Source organism: Desmodus rotundus, chromosome 7 (genome assembly GCF_022682495.2).
Source record: "Desmodus rotundus isolate HL8 chromosome 7, HLdesRot8A.1, whole genome shotgun sequence".
Taxonomy (NCBI): domain Eukaryota; kingdom Metazoa; phylum Chordata; class Mammalia; order Chiroptera; family Phyllostomidae; genus Desmodus; species Desmodus rotundus.
In genome coordinates, this window is record NC_071393.1 from 19,591,113 (window position 1) to 19,604,559 (window position 13,447).

General features: G+C 52.8%; 1 protein-coding gene across 1 annotated transcript; it reads left to right on the forward strand.

The window, feature by feature from the left end:
- Window positions 1-5,693: 5,693 nt before the first annotated feature.
- Window positions 5,694-9,109, forward strand: TMEM191C (transmembrane protein 191C). Its single transcript, XM_053928643.2, has 10 exons — window positions 5,694-6,504; window positions 6,770-6,893; window positions 7,044-7,094; window positions 7,240-7,317; window positions 7,474-7,530; window positions 7,636-7,695; window positions 7,849-7,913; window positions 7,993-8,065; window positions 8,314-8,354; window positions 8,462-9,109. Exons 1-10 carry the CDS (start codon window positions 6,350-6,352, stop codon window positions 8,664-8,666), a joined length of 909 nt encoding a protein of 302 aa, XP_053784618.1. The 5' UTR covers window positions 5,694-6,349; the 3' UTR covers window positions 8,667-9,109.
- The last annotated feature ends 4,338 nt before the right edge of the window (window positions 9,110-13,447 follow it).

Sequence of the window (13,447 nt, forward strand, 5' to 3'; positions counted from 1 at the left end):
CATGGGGCCTCTGTGTTCCGTGGCTATTCTTTCTCCCCGAATGGCAAACTGCTTTCCTTTCTCTGTCCAGCTCTTCCCAGACCCAGGAGGGTGGAAGCTGGGATGGGCATCTGTCCACCACTGTCCTAAGGGCAAGTCTCAGATGGGGCTGTGGGACCTCCCGTGGTGGTGTGTGCCACCTGGGGTGGGGCACTGGTCCAGGAACCAGCACTCGGGTGGCATCTTCTTGGGTAGTGCTGGCCTCCATTGCTGATGCAGGTTAGGAAGCAGTGGGTATGTAGATAGGGTGTGGACCAGGTGGCCTGGATGAGGAGAGATACGGCTGGTGCCCGGGACCACCTGTTGGAGGAGCAGAGTTGGGCTGAGGCAGGGCAGCAGCTCTCTCACGTCCACCGCTCCTTCCTGTGTGCCCTTGGAGTCCAGAATGCTGGGGGAGGAAAAGAGAATAGTCAGTCTCCAGGGGCAGGGGCAGTCAGATTTCCTGGAGGACTGTCCCTCCCAGCCACCAGGATGGGATCCCAGGATGATTGAAGGTGGAGGGGTGGGGATGGGGCTAGGAGGGCAGTCGGACCCCTGACCCCATACAGGGAGGTGAGCCTCAGCCTTCATGAGTGCTGAGCCAGCCCGGTGCTTCTCACAAGGGGTCCAGGCGAGGGTTTTATGGCAAACTGACCTGGAGCTTCTTAGCACCAGCGCACTGAAGAGCAGTCGGGAGAAGGGTGAAAGGTGAGGTGAAATACTCTGTTGCACCCTGAGCTCAAGCCAGGGCGAGGATGAGGCAGCATTCCTAGGTTCAAGTTGCAGGCACTGTTTCTTTAAAACACGGCTCTGTCCAAAAGCCAGTTGAGGAAGATTGGCGTCTACCAGCTCCTTCTATGTAGCGGAGAATGTTTGAGCCAAGAAAAGGAGCAGCCATAGGAAAAAATTACTCTGCTGCCATGCGGCCAGAACTTGTGATTGAGTGTCACAGTTGGCTCTGTGTGCCCTGGGGTCAAAAAAAAAAAAAAAAAGCTGTTTCTATAGGCCGGAGAAGTATCTCTGATGCCAAATATTTCACGAAGTGTTTCCCACGGGCCCTTCTACGAGGACATTTTCTGAATGGTACAGCGAAAGTAGAGGAAGGTTTTTTAAATGAAGATTTTTATTTTTAGAGAGAGGGGGAGGGGGAGAGGGGAAGATGGAGAGAGACATTGATCGGTTGCCTCTCGCACATACCCCAACCAGGGCTGAACCCACAACCCAGGCATGTGCCCTGACTAGGAGTCAACCAGTGTCCTCACTGCGTGGAATGACGCCCAACTCACTGAGCCACACCGGTCAGGGCGGTAGAGGAAGCTTTCGAATAGCTCCTTCCCAAAACCTGGCAGAAGGCAGGGCACGCTATTGAAAGCGCTCGGAGGTGCTGCAGAGTGTTACTGGGGGTGGTCTGCCTCTCTGGAGCTGTTGGGTAGCACGCACACCTGCACTGACTGTCTTTCTAGACTCGAGGAGAAATTCAGACACATGAGACCCGGGCTTCAGTGGTCCAGGCACCCCATGCGTGCTGTCCAGTCAACTAGCACAGGCTGGACTTGGCCCCGCAGCCCTGAGCCCGGGGCAGGAAGGGGAGGAAGATGTCAGCTGGGAAAGGGCAGGAACCCACACATACTGTGCACCTAAGGGGGAAGCCACTGAGTGGCTGGTGGGGAAAGACGGTCACTCAAGCTGAGATGGCATGTACAGTCTCGCTGGGGATCTCGTGCCTTGAAGGACCAGTATGGAGCGAGAGTGGTACCTGGCTGAGTGCGGATTGGGGGTGGCACAGGGAGAACCAAGAATCGACTTCCCTGAGGGCTACACTAAAGGAAGCCAGGCTGCTGCATTGGTTTGGGCCCTACCACAGTGAGGAGAGGAGAGACCCCAGTGCAGGGGAGGGACTTGAACAGCGACGCCTTGGTTCGGTGAGTCCTTGGTGTTGGGGCCACCTCTACCTCTCCCCAAAGTGAGCCTGGCTTCAGGAGAGCCTGGTGGCCTCCCCTGGCAGGATGAGCTGAAGGGCGGATGGGATCCCTCGGAATGGGTAGCCTGTCTGCTGGAAAACCCAGGTCACACAAAGGACAGTATAAGGAAGCTCCTCATCTGGTCTTCAGGAGTGACTGCTCTGTCACTGAGTCTGTAACAGTTCAAACAGGGGCTTGTGCCGCCTGGTGTGCCTCAGTGAATTGAGCCTGTGAACCAGGAGGTTGCTGGTTCGATTCCCTGGGTTGCAGGCCAGGTCCCTGGTTGGGGCACGCAAGAGGCAAATGATAGATGTTTCTCTCTCCCTTCCCCTCTCTCTAAAAATAAATAAAATCTTAAACAGGAGTTCTATGTGAGGAAGAGCTGTGGTAGAAATTGGTCAAGTAGGACCACAAAGACCAAGATCAGGAAGAGTGATGACCGACCAGTGATTCCGGGCAGGGCTGCCCCATGTGCAGACCAGCATGTGAAGAGTCCTGAGGCATTGAACTTGTGACTCGTGGACGGGGTTGAAATGGAGTTCACTTCGGCTGTAGGGGAAAAGAGCGACAGGCTAGGAGGTGGGCAGGACCAAAGGGCGGGGACCTTGTATGCCATGCTAAAGAAGTTGGGATTTTGGATTTTATCCTTTAAGTGAGTGGGTTTTTTGTTGCTTAAAGCCACGTAACTCTTTTGATCAAATAGCTGTTTACGTGGCAGCGCCTCCACTATCGGATGCCAGTTAAGTATTCTGTTGTGCAAAATGTAAGTTTTAACCCCCCAAAGGGGGTTCTACACAAAAGGTACAGATTTTATAGTTTTCTCTTATTCAACAGGGCATCGTGTAGATGTTCTCACAAGACTGCAATAAACATGAAATTACTGCATTCTGCTGTAAAGATGGGGCGGCGCGGGCCATGTGTGCTGACACCGCAGCGCCTGTGGGGGGGAGAGCTGGAGGTGCGCCAGGAAGCAGGGGACCCACATCTGTGGGACCTAGGTGCTGGCTTTACAGGGATTCACTCTAAAAACCTCTCACCTCCTCTGTAAGTTTGAAAATTTTCATAGGTTCACAAGTTCCTTAAATTTTTAAAATTCATACTAGTTGGGGAAAATACTACCTACCTGTGGTAGGCTATTTATTTATAATCAACCATAATTTCAAAAGGACCAAGACATTAAGAAATCTCTAGGGTGGTGCAGGGGGTCACTCCCCCCTTCCTGTTCTGAGTGGTCCTCAGTGGGATGACCTGAGTCACGCCAGTGTCGCCCTAACGGGTGCCTGGGCGATGCTGGGAGAAGACTGTGCATGATCCAGCCTGGGAGAGGAGGGTATGGACCTGAGCCCTGAACAAGGGGCAGGACTGGGCCACACGGGTTGACTGGGAAGACCGGAGAGTGCTTCTTGCAGGAGTGGGTGGGTGGGTGGGGTGGGGGGAGGCAAAGGCAGGGCCGCTGCAGGAGTCAGACCCCAGTGAGCTGTTCCCTGGCAGGGCTGGGAGGCATCTAGGCCAGGAAGGTCTGTTTCCATGACTACTGTGGCCCACACCTCATCCCCCTCACCTCCAGGCCACTGAGGGGAAGCGGCTCGGGTTTCACAGCTGTATAATTAGCCCCGCTGCAGAGATTCTCCCTGTCCAGATGGGGGTGTAGGGGTGGGTGGGGAGGGGCTGGTCTGCCCCATGGGACACCCCTGCCCTGTGGGCATCCCCAGAAGCGCCCATCAGCTCATCCTCCACAGCTGCATAACCATAACTGTCCCAGGATTGGACAGAAATGCTGTTCCCGGGGCAGATCATTGGAGAGTGGAAAGTGTCCATTCTTCCTTTTTAATAGACTAACTTAACGTAGGGGACTTTTTGCAGTCCCAGTACAGATACCAACAAGGTACTTGGGAAATCTTGACAAGACAGCTCTACAGTTTATCTGGAAGAGAAATGACTGATCCTAGGGGGCTGCTCCCCCCAGCCCCTGACCCCAGTCCCTGTGCCCACGGAACAGTACCGGCTCCCTGCGCTCCTGGAAGGAACAGCAGCAACAAGCAAACACACACCTCCCCCGGACAACCGGGTCCTGCTGGGGGGCCCATATTACAACCTGTCTGTAGGAATTAAATCCACGGGGATCTTGAATGAGAGCAGACTTCACAGCTGATGTACGGACGCTCAGTGGTTGGAAAAAATGAGTATCAGGTGTAGGTCTCTCAATTCGGATCACCCTGGGTTTGAACCCAGGGGTGGTGGTGGGGCCTCTGGAGACGCATGCACCCTCATGTCTCTGGGAGCTGAGGACCTAAGTGCCACACAGTTGGGGGTGTAAGAATTGAAGTTCATCCTGTGCCTGGGGAGGCGGGCAGTGAGGATGCGCAGCACCTACCGCTCGCATCCCTGTGCCATCCGGGGTTTACCTTTGACCTCTAGGGAACAGATTCTAACACCAGAGAGGCCAAGAACGAAGTCACCCTGCCCCCACCCCGTGGCCTGCTCACTGCATGGTGTCACCTTCACATAAGTACCATAAGGAACCGGCATTCCTTTGCTACATAACAGGCCTTGTGCTGCACACGAAACGCACCACCCCCAAGTCCAGTGGCTTAAAACCAGGGCCATTTTATTTGCTCTTGGTTCTCCTGGGTCAGCAGCTTGGGCGGGGTGGGGCGGGGCTGGGTGGGCAGTTCTGCAGATCTTGCCTGGGGTCGGACAGCCATCTCAGGCTGCATGGTCTGAGCCAGCTGCCAGCCCACCAGGCTTCTTCCCTTGGCTCTAAGAGGAAGAGAGGGCCTGAAGGGCTCTGAGGCCCAGCCTCACAACTCATTGTTGCCTTCTAATGGTCAGAGCCAGACTCGAGGTGAGCCCAGATTAACGGGCTGGGAACCGGGTCCACCTGATGGCAGGACTGCAGATGGTGTATGGTCGTTTTTAAGCTACCGTAAAAACCTTAACTTCTTAGATTTCTCTACATTAGCAAGGGGAGACCCAGCTCTGGGATACAGCAAGCTTCCTAAACTCCACTCGGTTTCTGCAGAGTGGTCACTTGCAGAGTCTACACTCCTGGTGACCCTCTGCTGGCCCCCGGGTACAGTGTGCATGACTCTCACCTCATCCCAGGTCCCTGCCGGCTCCTCTCCCCGCCCCCAACGCTGTGCTCTTCCTCATCTCCATCCCCACCTCCCACTCACCCTGTGCATTTAGTTAATGTAACCATTGTCATGGGTGCCTCTCACTCTGCTTCCTACTTTTTTACAGTCGGCATTGTCCTCAGGTCTCGTCATGTTGATTTTAGTTGATCCTACTCATTTTAAGTGCTCTGACAGATTCCTTTAGAAAATTTCATTTATTACATTTTGCTGATTCCCTGACATTGGCGGAGCACTTAGGCTGTTCCCAGTGTTTTGTGAACCTGTTAGAAACTTCCTTTGGAGTGAATACACCTTAGTGGAATCGGGGGTTATGGGATTGGAGGTCATGGGGGTCCACCATACCTGGTCACCCTTTGCTCAGTCATTCCCCCAAATGGCCCATGATGATGCTGGTAGCTGTGCACTCACTCACACCATTGCTTATATTTGATGTCAGCCAAGGTCTGAATGTCGGCTGCTCTGGGGGATGGAAAGCGCAGCGTCTCGCCCACTCTTGCTGGGTGTTGAAGTTCTTCCCTTTGGCATTGTCCCACGAGATTCTTTGACGTTAGGTCTTCCTTGCGGTGGCCCAGGATTTCCCATATAATCTAGTCATTATCGATCAATGGATTACAGAGATCGCAAAGATCCTTTCCCATTCTGCCACATTTGCCCTTGGTATCTTTATGTTCCAAGTGAGTGGGTTGTTTTGGAGATATAATTGCATAGTGTTCTGTGGGATGCGCTCAGGTGCTCAACCTCCAGTCAAGTTAGAGTCGCTGTCCCCCGGTGTCTTTTGAGAAGCAAAAATCCCTAAACTTGACATGAGCCAATGCATTCACTTTCTCTCCACAGATTGTGCTTGCTGTGTCCTGCTTAAGAAATCTTTCCCCACGCCAACGTCACAAGCCTTCTCCATTTAAGCCTTTGATCCTTCTAGGGTTACTTTTTATAGAGAACGTGAAGTGGAGATCTACTTTTATTTCTCTTTTTATCATGAGCTAGTTTTCCCAGCACCATTTGTCATCATCCACCTCGTTCCATATCGTCCCTCTTGGTTCCGTCCCCATTTGCTGGTGGCTTTCTTAGGAATGAGTTTGTGCCCCAGTTGGCCGGTGAGGGATGAGGACAAAACTGTGGGAAGCTTCTTTCTAAAAGGGACCTGCGCCTAGGCGCCCCCTACCGCCCATTGTGACGCACGCGGACGCGGGTCTCCGAGATCAGCGGCGGTGGTGGGGCAAAGCCGGGGGAGCCATGTCCGAGACGCGAGAGCTGATGCTGCAGCTGCAAAAGGACAACCGCGACGGGCGCCAGAGGAAGCAGGAGCTGGAGGAGCTGGTACGCGGGCTCGAGGCGGAGAGCGAGAGCCTCACCGGGCGCCTGCAGGACCTGCGCGAGCGCGAGCGCAGGTGTGCGGGGAGCGCGACTCCATTCGGTCCTGCGGGCGGCTGCACCCGCGGCTTCGCACAGCGTCCGGTCGACCCATCAGTCATTCTTCCCTGCCCAGCACAAACCTCTGCTCTGGGCCGTCGGGGCTGGGGCGATCTACTCCGGGGAACCCCTGAAGGGGAGGGTGGGGTCTTGGCGCGCGGCGACCCGAGGTGGGCTTTCTCAGCCCCTACTCACGGCCGGGTCTTACCCCGGGCTGCGGGAGCCTCAGTTTTCCCTCTGCAGCCTGCAGCGGAGGAGAAGCCAAGCCGCGCGGGCCCTGCGGGGGGAGGCGCGCGAGGCAGCGCGGGAGCGCGCAGAGCGGGCGCGCGGACTGCTGGAGGCCGCAGAGCAGCGCAAGCAGGACCTGGTGGGGACAGGGCCCTGGATGGGGCGGTGCCCGCGGGAGGTGCGGGTGGAGAGGACCAGTCCTGTCTAGGGCGGGGTCGTGGATGGGGCGGGGAAGGCGGCGAGGGCAGTACTTCGGAAGGCTCGCAGGCTCCCTCGATTCTGTCCGCAGGAGCTACGTAGCCGGCAGCTGCAGGAGCAATGGGAAGAGCTGTCAAGTCAGGTGCGTTCAGGAAATGCCGTTTCTTGCTTCCCCTAAGAAGTTCCACTCACGTCCGTGTCCACGTTTCCGTCCCGTACCCGCCTCCTAGTATATCCCTCGCTGCTAGATGCGCGCAAACTCCGCCCTCACAAAGCCCCACCCCCAGCTATTTTACTACGGAGGGGACCAACTGAGTCGGCAGCGCGCCGAGCAGCAACTCGGGACCCAACTGCTAGCGTTGCAGGTACTTTGGTCGGGTCCTGAGGGCCGGAGCAGAGACGTGGGCGGGGCCATGACGAGAGCTGGGGTGGGTGGGGTCCCGAGGGCCAGGGGCGCGGCCCTAAGGCGCGGCGGGATGCTCGGCGGCCGGGCTCCTGACCTTCCTTGGATCCAATGGAAGAAACAACTGGAGTTGCTGGAGGCCAAGCACGCGATGCAGGCCGAGGGCCTGCGGCAGGTGCGGGTGGAGCCGGGTCTGAGGGGGAGGGCCGGGCTGGTGCAGAAGAGTGGACAGCGGTGGGAATGCCCCTCCTGAGTCTAATCGAGGCTCCCCGCACCCTAGGGCGCACAGCGGACAGAGGAAGCCTGGGCCAGTTTCCAGGAGCAGAGTGGAGTCCTGCAGGTGCTGCCCCCTCTACCTTGACAGCCACTCATCTGACTCCCCTGCGGCCTCTATCCCTCCTTCCCCAGAGTGGCGACAGCCCGCCTCCTGCTCCACCCCCCCACTCCACCGATGCCTTACGCTGTCCAGAGAACTCACCCCCACCCCCTTCAGGAGCTGCAGGGGAAAGTGATGGAGGCGGCGGCTGCGCTGGATGCCTCGAGAGGCAGCGCGGAACTGTAAGGGATGAGGACTGTTGGGTGTGGCGGGGCGACTGTGGCTCGGGCAGATGGGCCCTATCGACGCCTGTTCCCGCAGTTGCAACTCTCAGTCACGCCGGGTGCAGGACTGCGCGGGGTCCCTCATGGAGGAGGTGGCCAAGGCCGAGTGTGTGAGCGCGTACACGGGTGGGGAGGGCTGGAGTCAGGACCGCCCCCTGCCAAATCCGCCCCAATGGGGTTCCCCCTCACACCCACGGGGATCTGCCTCCCCTTGAGTACGCCCCCTTTCGACCGACCCGCACCCACGAGGACCCCAGCTCGCGGGGGACTGGTCCCAGTGGTTCCCGCCCCTTACGTGAGACGCCGCGCTGCTCCGCTGAGGCGGATGCAGAGCTGGACGCCACTTCTCTACCCGCAGAAGAAGCGGCTATTTTGCAGCGCGGGTGCGACGGGCACCAAGTGAGCCAAGGGACTGGCCGCGGGGACGCCGGGCTCGGGTCCGCCCCGCGACAGGTACCCTGCGGGGTTCGGCCGGTTTGTCTGTCCGTGCGTCCTTCGGCCCGCAGGTTAGGGGCGCGGAGCGCGCTGCAGTTGCTGCTGCTGCTCCCGCTCGGCTTGCTGGCGCTGGCGCTGCTCTACCTGCTGCTGGTCAACCCCGAAGCCTTCCGCCGCGTGCTCCCGCGCCTGGTGTCGGACACCGCCTTCCGCCGCCTGCGCTACACGCTGTCCCCGCTGCTCGAGCTGCGCGCGCGCGGGTTGCTGCCCGCCTAGGGCTCATCACGTCGGCCGCGGTCACCTGCACCTCTGTCTCCCGTGTGGTTTCTGGGTGTCTGGGGGGAAGCCAAGGGGAAACGCCTGCGGGTGGGTCGTGTGTCCCTCGGGGCCCAGCGGCCGGCTCCAGCACCTCGTCCCTCAGTGGGCGCGGGGCCTTCCCGGTGGACGTTGTGGCTAGAGAGCCTGTCTGGGGCGCTCCGCAGCAAGGGGGCGAGCCGGCCCAGAGCCTCTGGCTTCAGTGGAGTGCGCCTTCGCCTGGCGCCCGCATCAAGGGGCTCCCGGGAGGCATTGCGGGGAGGCCCCTTTCCTGCAGCCCGTGCTGCAGCCCTGGAGCCAGCTGGGAAGTTGGCCTGTATCTTGTTAAACTTGCCTTTTCCCCCCCTCCTCCCCCTTCTAGTGAGCCTAGGGCGGTAGCGGAAATTGGGGAGGGAGCTGGTCGGTCTGGTCTCCTTGGTGGTCTGTGTCCTTTGGCCCTGCGGTGCGGTTGTTATTCAGGATCCCCGCAGCGTCCCTTTGTTAGTTCTCTTGAGATGGGTTCTCCGCAGAGCAGGGCAGCTTGGCGGTCCTCCCTTTGGTCCGCTTCCTTGTCCGTGCTCGGGACCGCAGTCCTTCTAGGGGAATCGTCTTTTTATTTATGTGAAGTGTTCTGCTTAGTGGCAGTGATGAACCTTGGTTTCATTTTGTCTGGTAGAAATACTGCTCTAATTTTATTTACTTTTTTTTTAGTAGTGAAATTGTTCTATGATCTCCTTGTACACACAAGTGTTTTTGCTGTGGCCTTTAAAGCAATCGTTTTCTTATTGATTTGTATCCTCTAATATTTGTTTTTGGTTGAGTTTGTTTATGGAATGCTGTGTATCAAGTTTTATCAAATTTAAGAATTGTGCAGTGACTTAAAAAAAAAAATCCATTCTTGCCTGGAAGTCGTAAAGACAATCTTATACTCCAAATAACTTTTTTCACCGGTGTAAATATTTTGCTTTTCCGTTCATCCATCGGCACATACTTGGGTTTCTGGAGCAGGGATCTTTTTGCATTTAGCACACATTTTAGACTCAGCTTGTCAATTTCCATAAAACAGCATGGGGGTTTGGTTATACTGAACTTAGAGACCAATTTCCGGATAACATACAGCTTCCAACCTAACACGATGTCACTCTCCATTTTTTAAGTTTCCCTTAGGAATGGTTTATATTTTTTCGTGTAGAGGTCTTGTACATTTTTACATTTATCCCTAGGTATTTGAGGGGTTTTGGATGCTATTATAAATGATACAGATTTTTAAAGATTTTATTTATTTTTAGAGGGGGGAAGGGAGAGAGGGAGAGAAACAATTGGTTGCCTCTTGGGTCCCCCTCCCCGGAACTCGAACCTGCAACCCAGGCGGGTAAACTAACTGGCGGCCTTTTGCTTTGTGGGATGACGCCCAGCCAAGTGAGCCACACCAGTCAGGGGGTACAGATTTTTACAATTTCACCTTCCAGCTGTTCATTGCTCGCATACAGAAATGCTGCCTTTTGTATGCTAACTTTTTATCCTGTGATAGCGCTGAACTTCCTTAGCATTCTTTGGTCTTTTCTGTACATTCCTCAGGATTCTGTAGACAATTTTATTGTTATGAAGCAGGACAATTTCTCTTCTTCTTTTCCAGTCTTTCTTTATCCATGAAAGGGATAGTGCTCTATAATTTTACTTTTCTTGGGATGTCCCTGTCTTATTTTAGTGTCAGGCTATGTCGCCTTCACAAAAAAAATGAACTGGGAAGTGTTCCTTCTATTTTCTGAGTGTGTGACATTGGCGTTGCTTCTTCCTTCGATGATGGGACCAGTGGCTTCCAGCCTTTTTCATCCCGCGGCACACATAAACTAATGACTAAAATTCTGTGGCACACCAGAAAATATCTTTCCCAGTCTGACAAAAAAATAGCTGTGATTTCGATTCATTCACACCAGACAGCTAATGTTGTATATTGGCCGCTACCTTTTTTTGAATTTGGCATAAGGGAAAAGAGGTCAGCGCCCCCGACTGAACAGTCAGGTACTGCAGGTTTTAAAAGTCCTTGCGGCCACGGGGTGAAAATTGCTGGTTTAGACACCTCTTGGCTTTATGATGAAAGTTATAATATATTGTGTAGACTAATATGATTATAATTATATTACATACAATTACATGTATTACATACAATTATTATTATACCTTAATCATTTTTCTTTAACACAGAAGACTGTGTGAATTGTGTTGTAAGTATCCTCCCGGCACTGAGGCATGCCTTTCTTTCATATGGTCCAAATTAGTTGTTTCCCTTTTCTTGTGTGTGTTTCCTGAGATCAAGACATTCTCTTCTGTACTTTCTTCTAAAAACCTTTAAAACTTACCTTTAACATACAGCTCTACAGTCCACCTGGAAGCGATTATGTCACATATGAGGTAGGTGGTCGAGATTCTTTTTCTTTTCTGTGCTGATACCCAGTTGACAAAACACCCTTATTGAAAAGCCCATCTTTCTCCTCTGGCCCTGCCCGTCTCTGTTTGTGGGTGGGCTCCTGGGCTTTCCCTCTCTGTTATTTATCCATCTTTCCTGGCACCAGTAAGCAACACTGTTTCAACTCCTGTATTTCAGAGTAAGCGTTGATATCTAGGTGCGCTGGTGCTGAAGATGGAAATAGCTGTATTTTCACCTCTGTATTCCCCATGCAAACTTACTACACACCTTTCTAGGGTGTTGATTGGCATTTGCAGTGAAACTAGGGACCAGTTTGGGGACACCAAATACCTTCTTTCAATCCATGAATGTATTACTGTTTAGATCTTTCAACAGTTGTAGTTTTTGGTATTTCTTATGAATCTTTCATTAGGTTTATTTCTTGGCATTTGATGTTTTGCTACGCAGTTGTAAATGACAATGTTTTGATTTCACTCTCTCCTTTGTTGTGAGGTAGACGCTCACACACACACGACTTTTATATATTGACCTGTGTCCAGTAACCTTGACTATACATCACGTTTATACATTATTTCAGATTTTTATATACACAGATGCCATTTCTGAGTTTTATTTCTCCTTAGTGTTTGTTTCTGGCCTGACTGGGCTGGCTTGGACCTCTGGGACTGCATGTTGAAGAGGAGTGAAGCAGGTGTGGGTCTCCTTCTTGACAGAGGAGGCCCGGCGTTTGCCCGGCGTTCGGTATTTCCCCTGTAAGCGTGACAGGTTTTTTGCAGACACATCGAGGAAGTTGCTGGTCTTTCAGGAATGGCTTCATTACATCCGGCGAGGTAATGGCTCGCATCTGTGACACCCCACCCCGAGCACAGACGGAGCCCTGCTAACAAACTCCTGGAAGGCATCAGGCTCTTTCTTGGGTTGGTCTTTTGTCTCCCACATCATCAAAATAGCAACGGGATTGTTCTTAAGGTTTCTTATTTCTTCTTTTTTTTTTAGTCTCTAAAGAGACCTTATTTTCTTGTCAGTATATGGATTTAGATTTTTCTCTCCCGTATTGTAAATAGCACTTCTAATTTTTCAAGACGGATGATTTTGCCATGTTGCCACAATCTCGTACATGGCATTTGCTTGACTTTCTTTTTAAAGCCAATTTGACAAGCTCTCTGTGTGTGGCAGTTTGAAATGATTTCTACTATGTTTGAGTGTATTTCTGCTCTTTTATGTTTATCCTGCTTTTTCTGTGCTTCCCCCCTCCCCTTCCTTATCTCATTTGATCTTTCTGGAAGTTCCCCCCTACTACAGTATACCTTCTACTTGACCCTGGCTCATCTCCACCATCCTCCCCAACTACCTTAAAGCATTTTAACTGATATTCCCTCAGATCTAACCTGTATTTAAAAACACATTCTCCTCTGAGGCTATGTTCATCCATCCTAGAAAGAAAGGGACAGGAAGAGAAACATCAATTGGTTGCCACCTGTATTCGCCCCACCCAGGGATCAAACCCTCAAACTTCTCTTGTACAGGGATGATACTCCAAGCAAGCCATCCAGCCAGGGTAGATATTACCTGTATTTTGTTTACTATTTTAGTTCCACTGTTTTTTCTTTTTAAGATTTTATTTATTTTTTAGAGGGGAAGGGAAGGGGGAAAAAGGAGGGAAACATCAATGTGTGGTTGCCCCTCATGCACCAACTGGGGACCTGGCCTGCAACTCATGTGCCCTGACTGGGAATTGAACCCATGATCCTTTGCTTCGCAGGCCCGTGCCCAATCCACTGAGCCACACCAGCCAGGGCTCCACTCTTAATTTCCCAATATTTAGGGTTCTTCCAGGTGTGTTGCTATTGATTCGTAACTTAATTCCATGTGATCAGAGAACACCCCCTGCGTAATTCCAACACCTGTTTTGTGGCCCAGCATTCGTATGTTTAATAAAGTGCCCATCAGGTCAGGGTGGGTGATGTGGCTGTTCAGGTCTCCTGGGTCACTGGCTTTCTTGCTGCTTCTGTCTGTTGTGGAGAGTGGTCTTACAGTGTCCAGCTCCGATAGTGGATTGATTTCTCCCTTGAGTTCTGTCAAATTCACACAGTTATGGGTGGTAAATCTTTTTCCTCTTTCACCTTAGGTCTGTGTCTTTGTGTTTAAAATGCATTGGTTTCATGTTTTTATCTGTTTCTAATGCCTGCGTTTTAGTTGGAGTGGGTAGTCCATTGACATTTTACATAATTAGTGAGGTAGTTGCACTGAAGTCCACCATTGCATGGTATCTCTGTGTTATTTCTTCTCTTCCTCATTTCCTGATTAAACACTTTTGAAAAGATTTTATTTATTT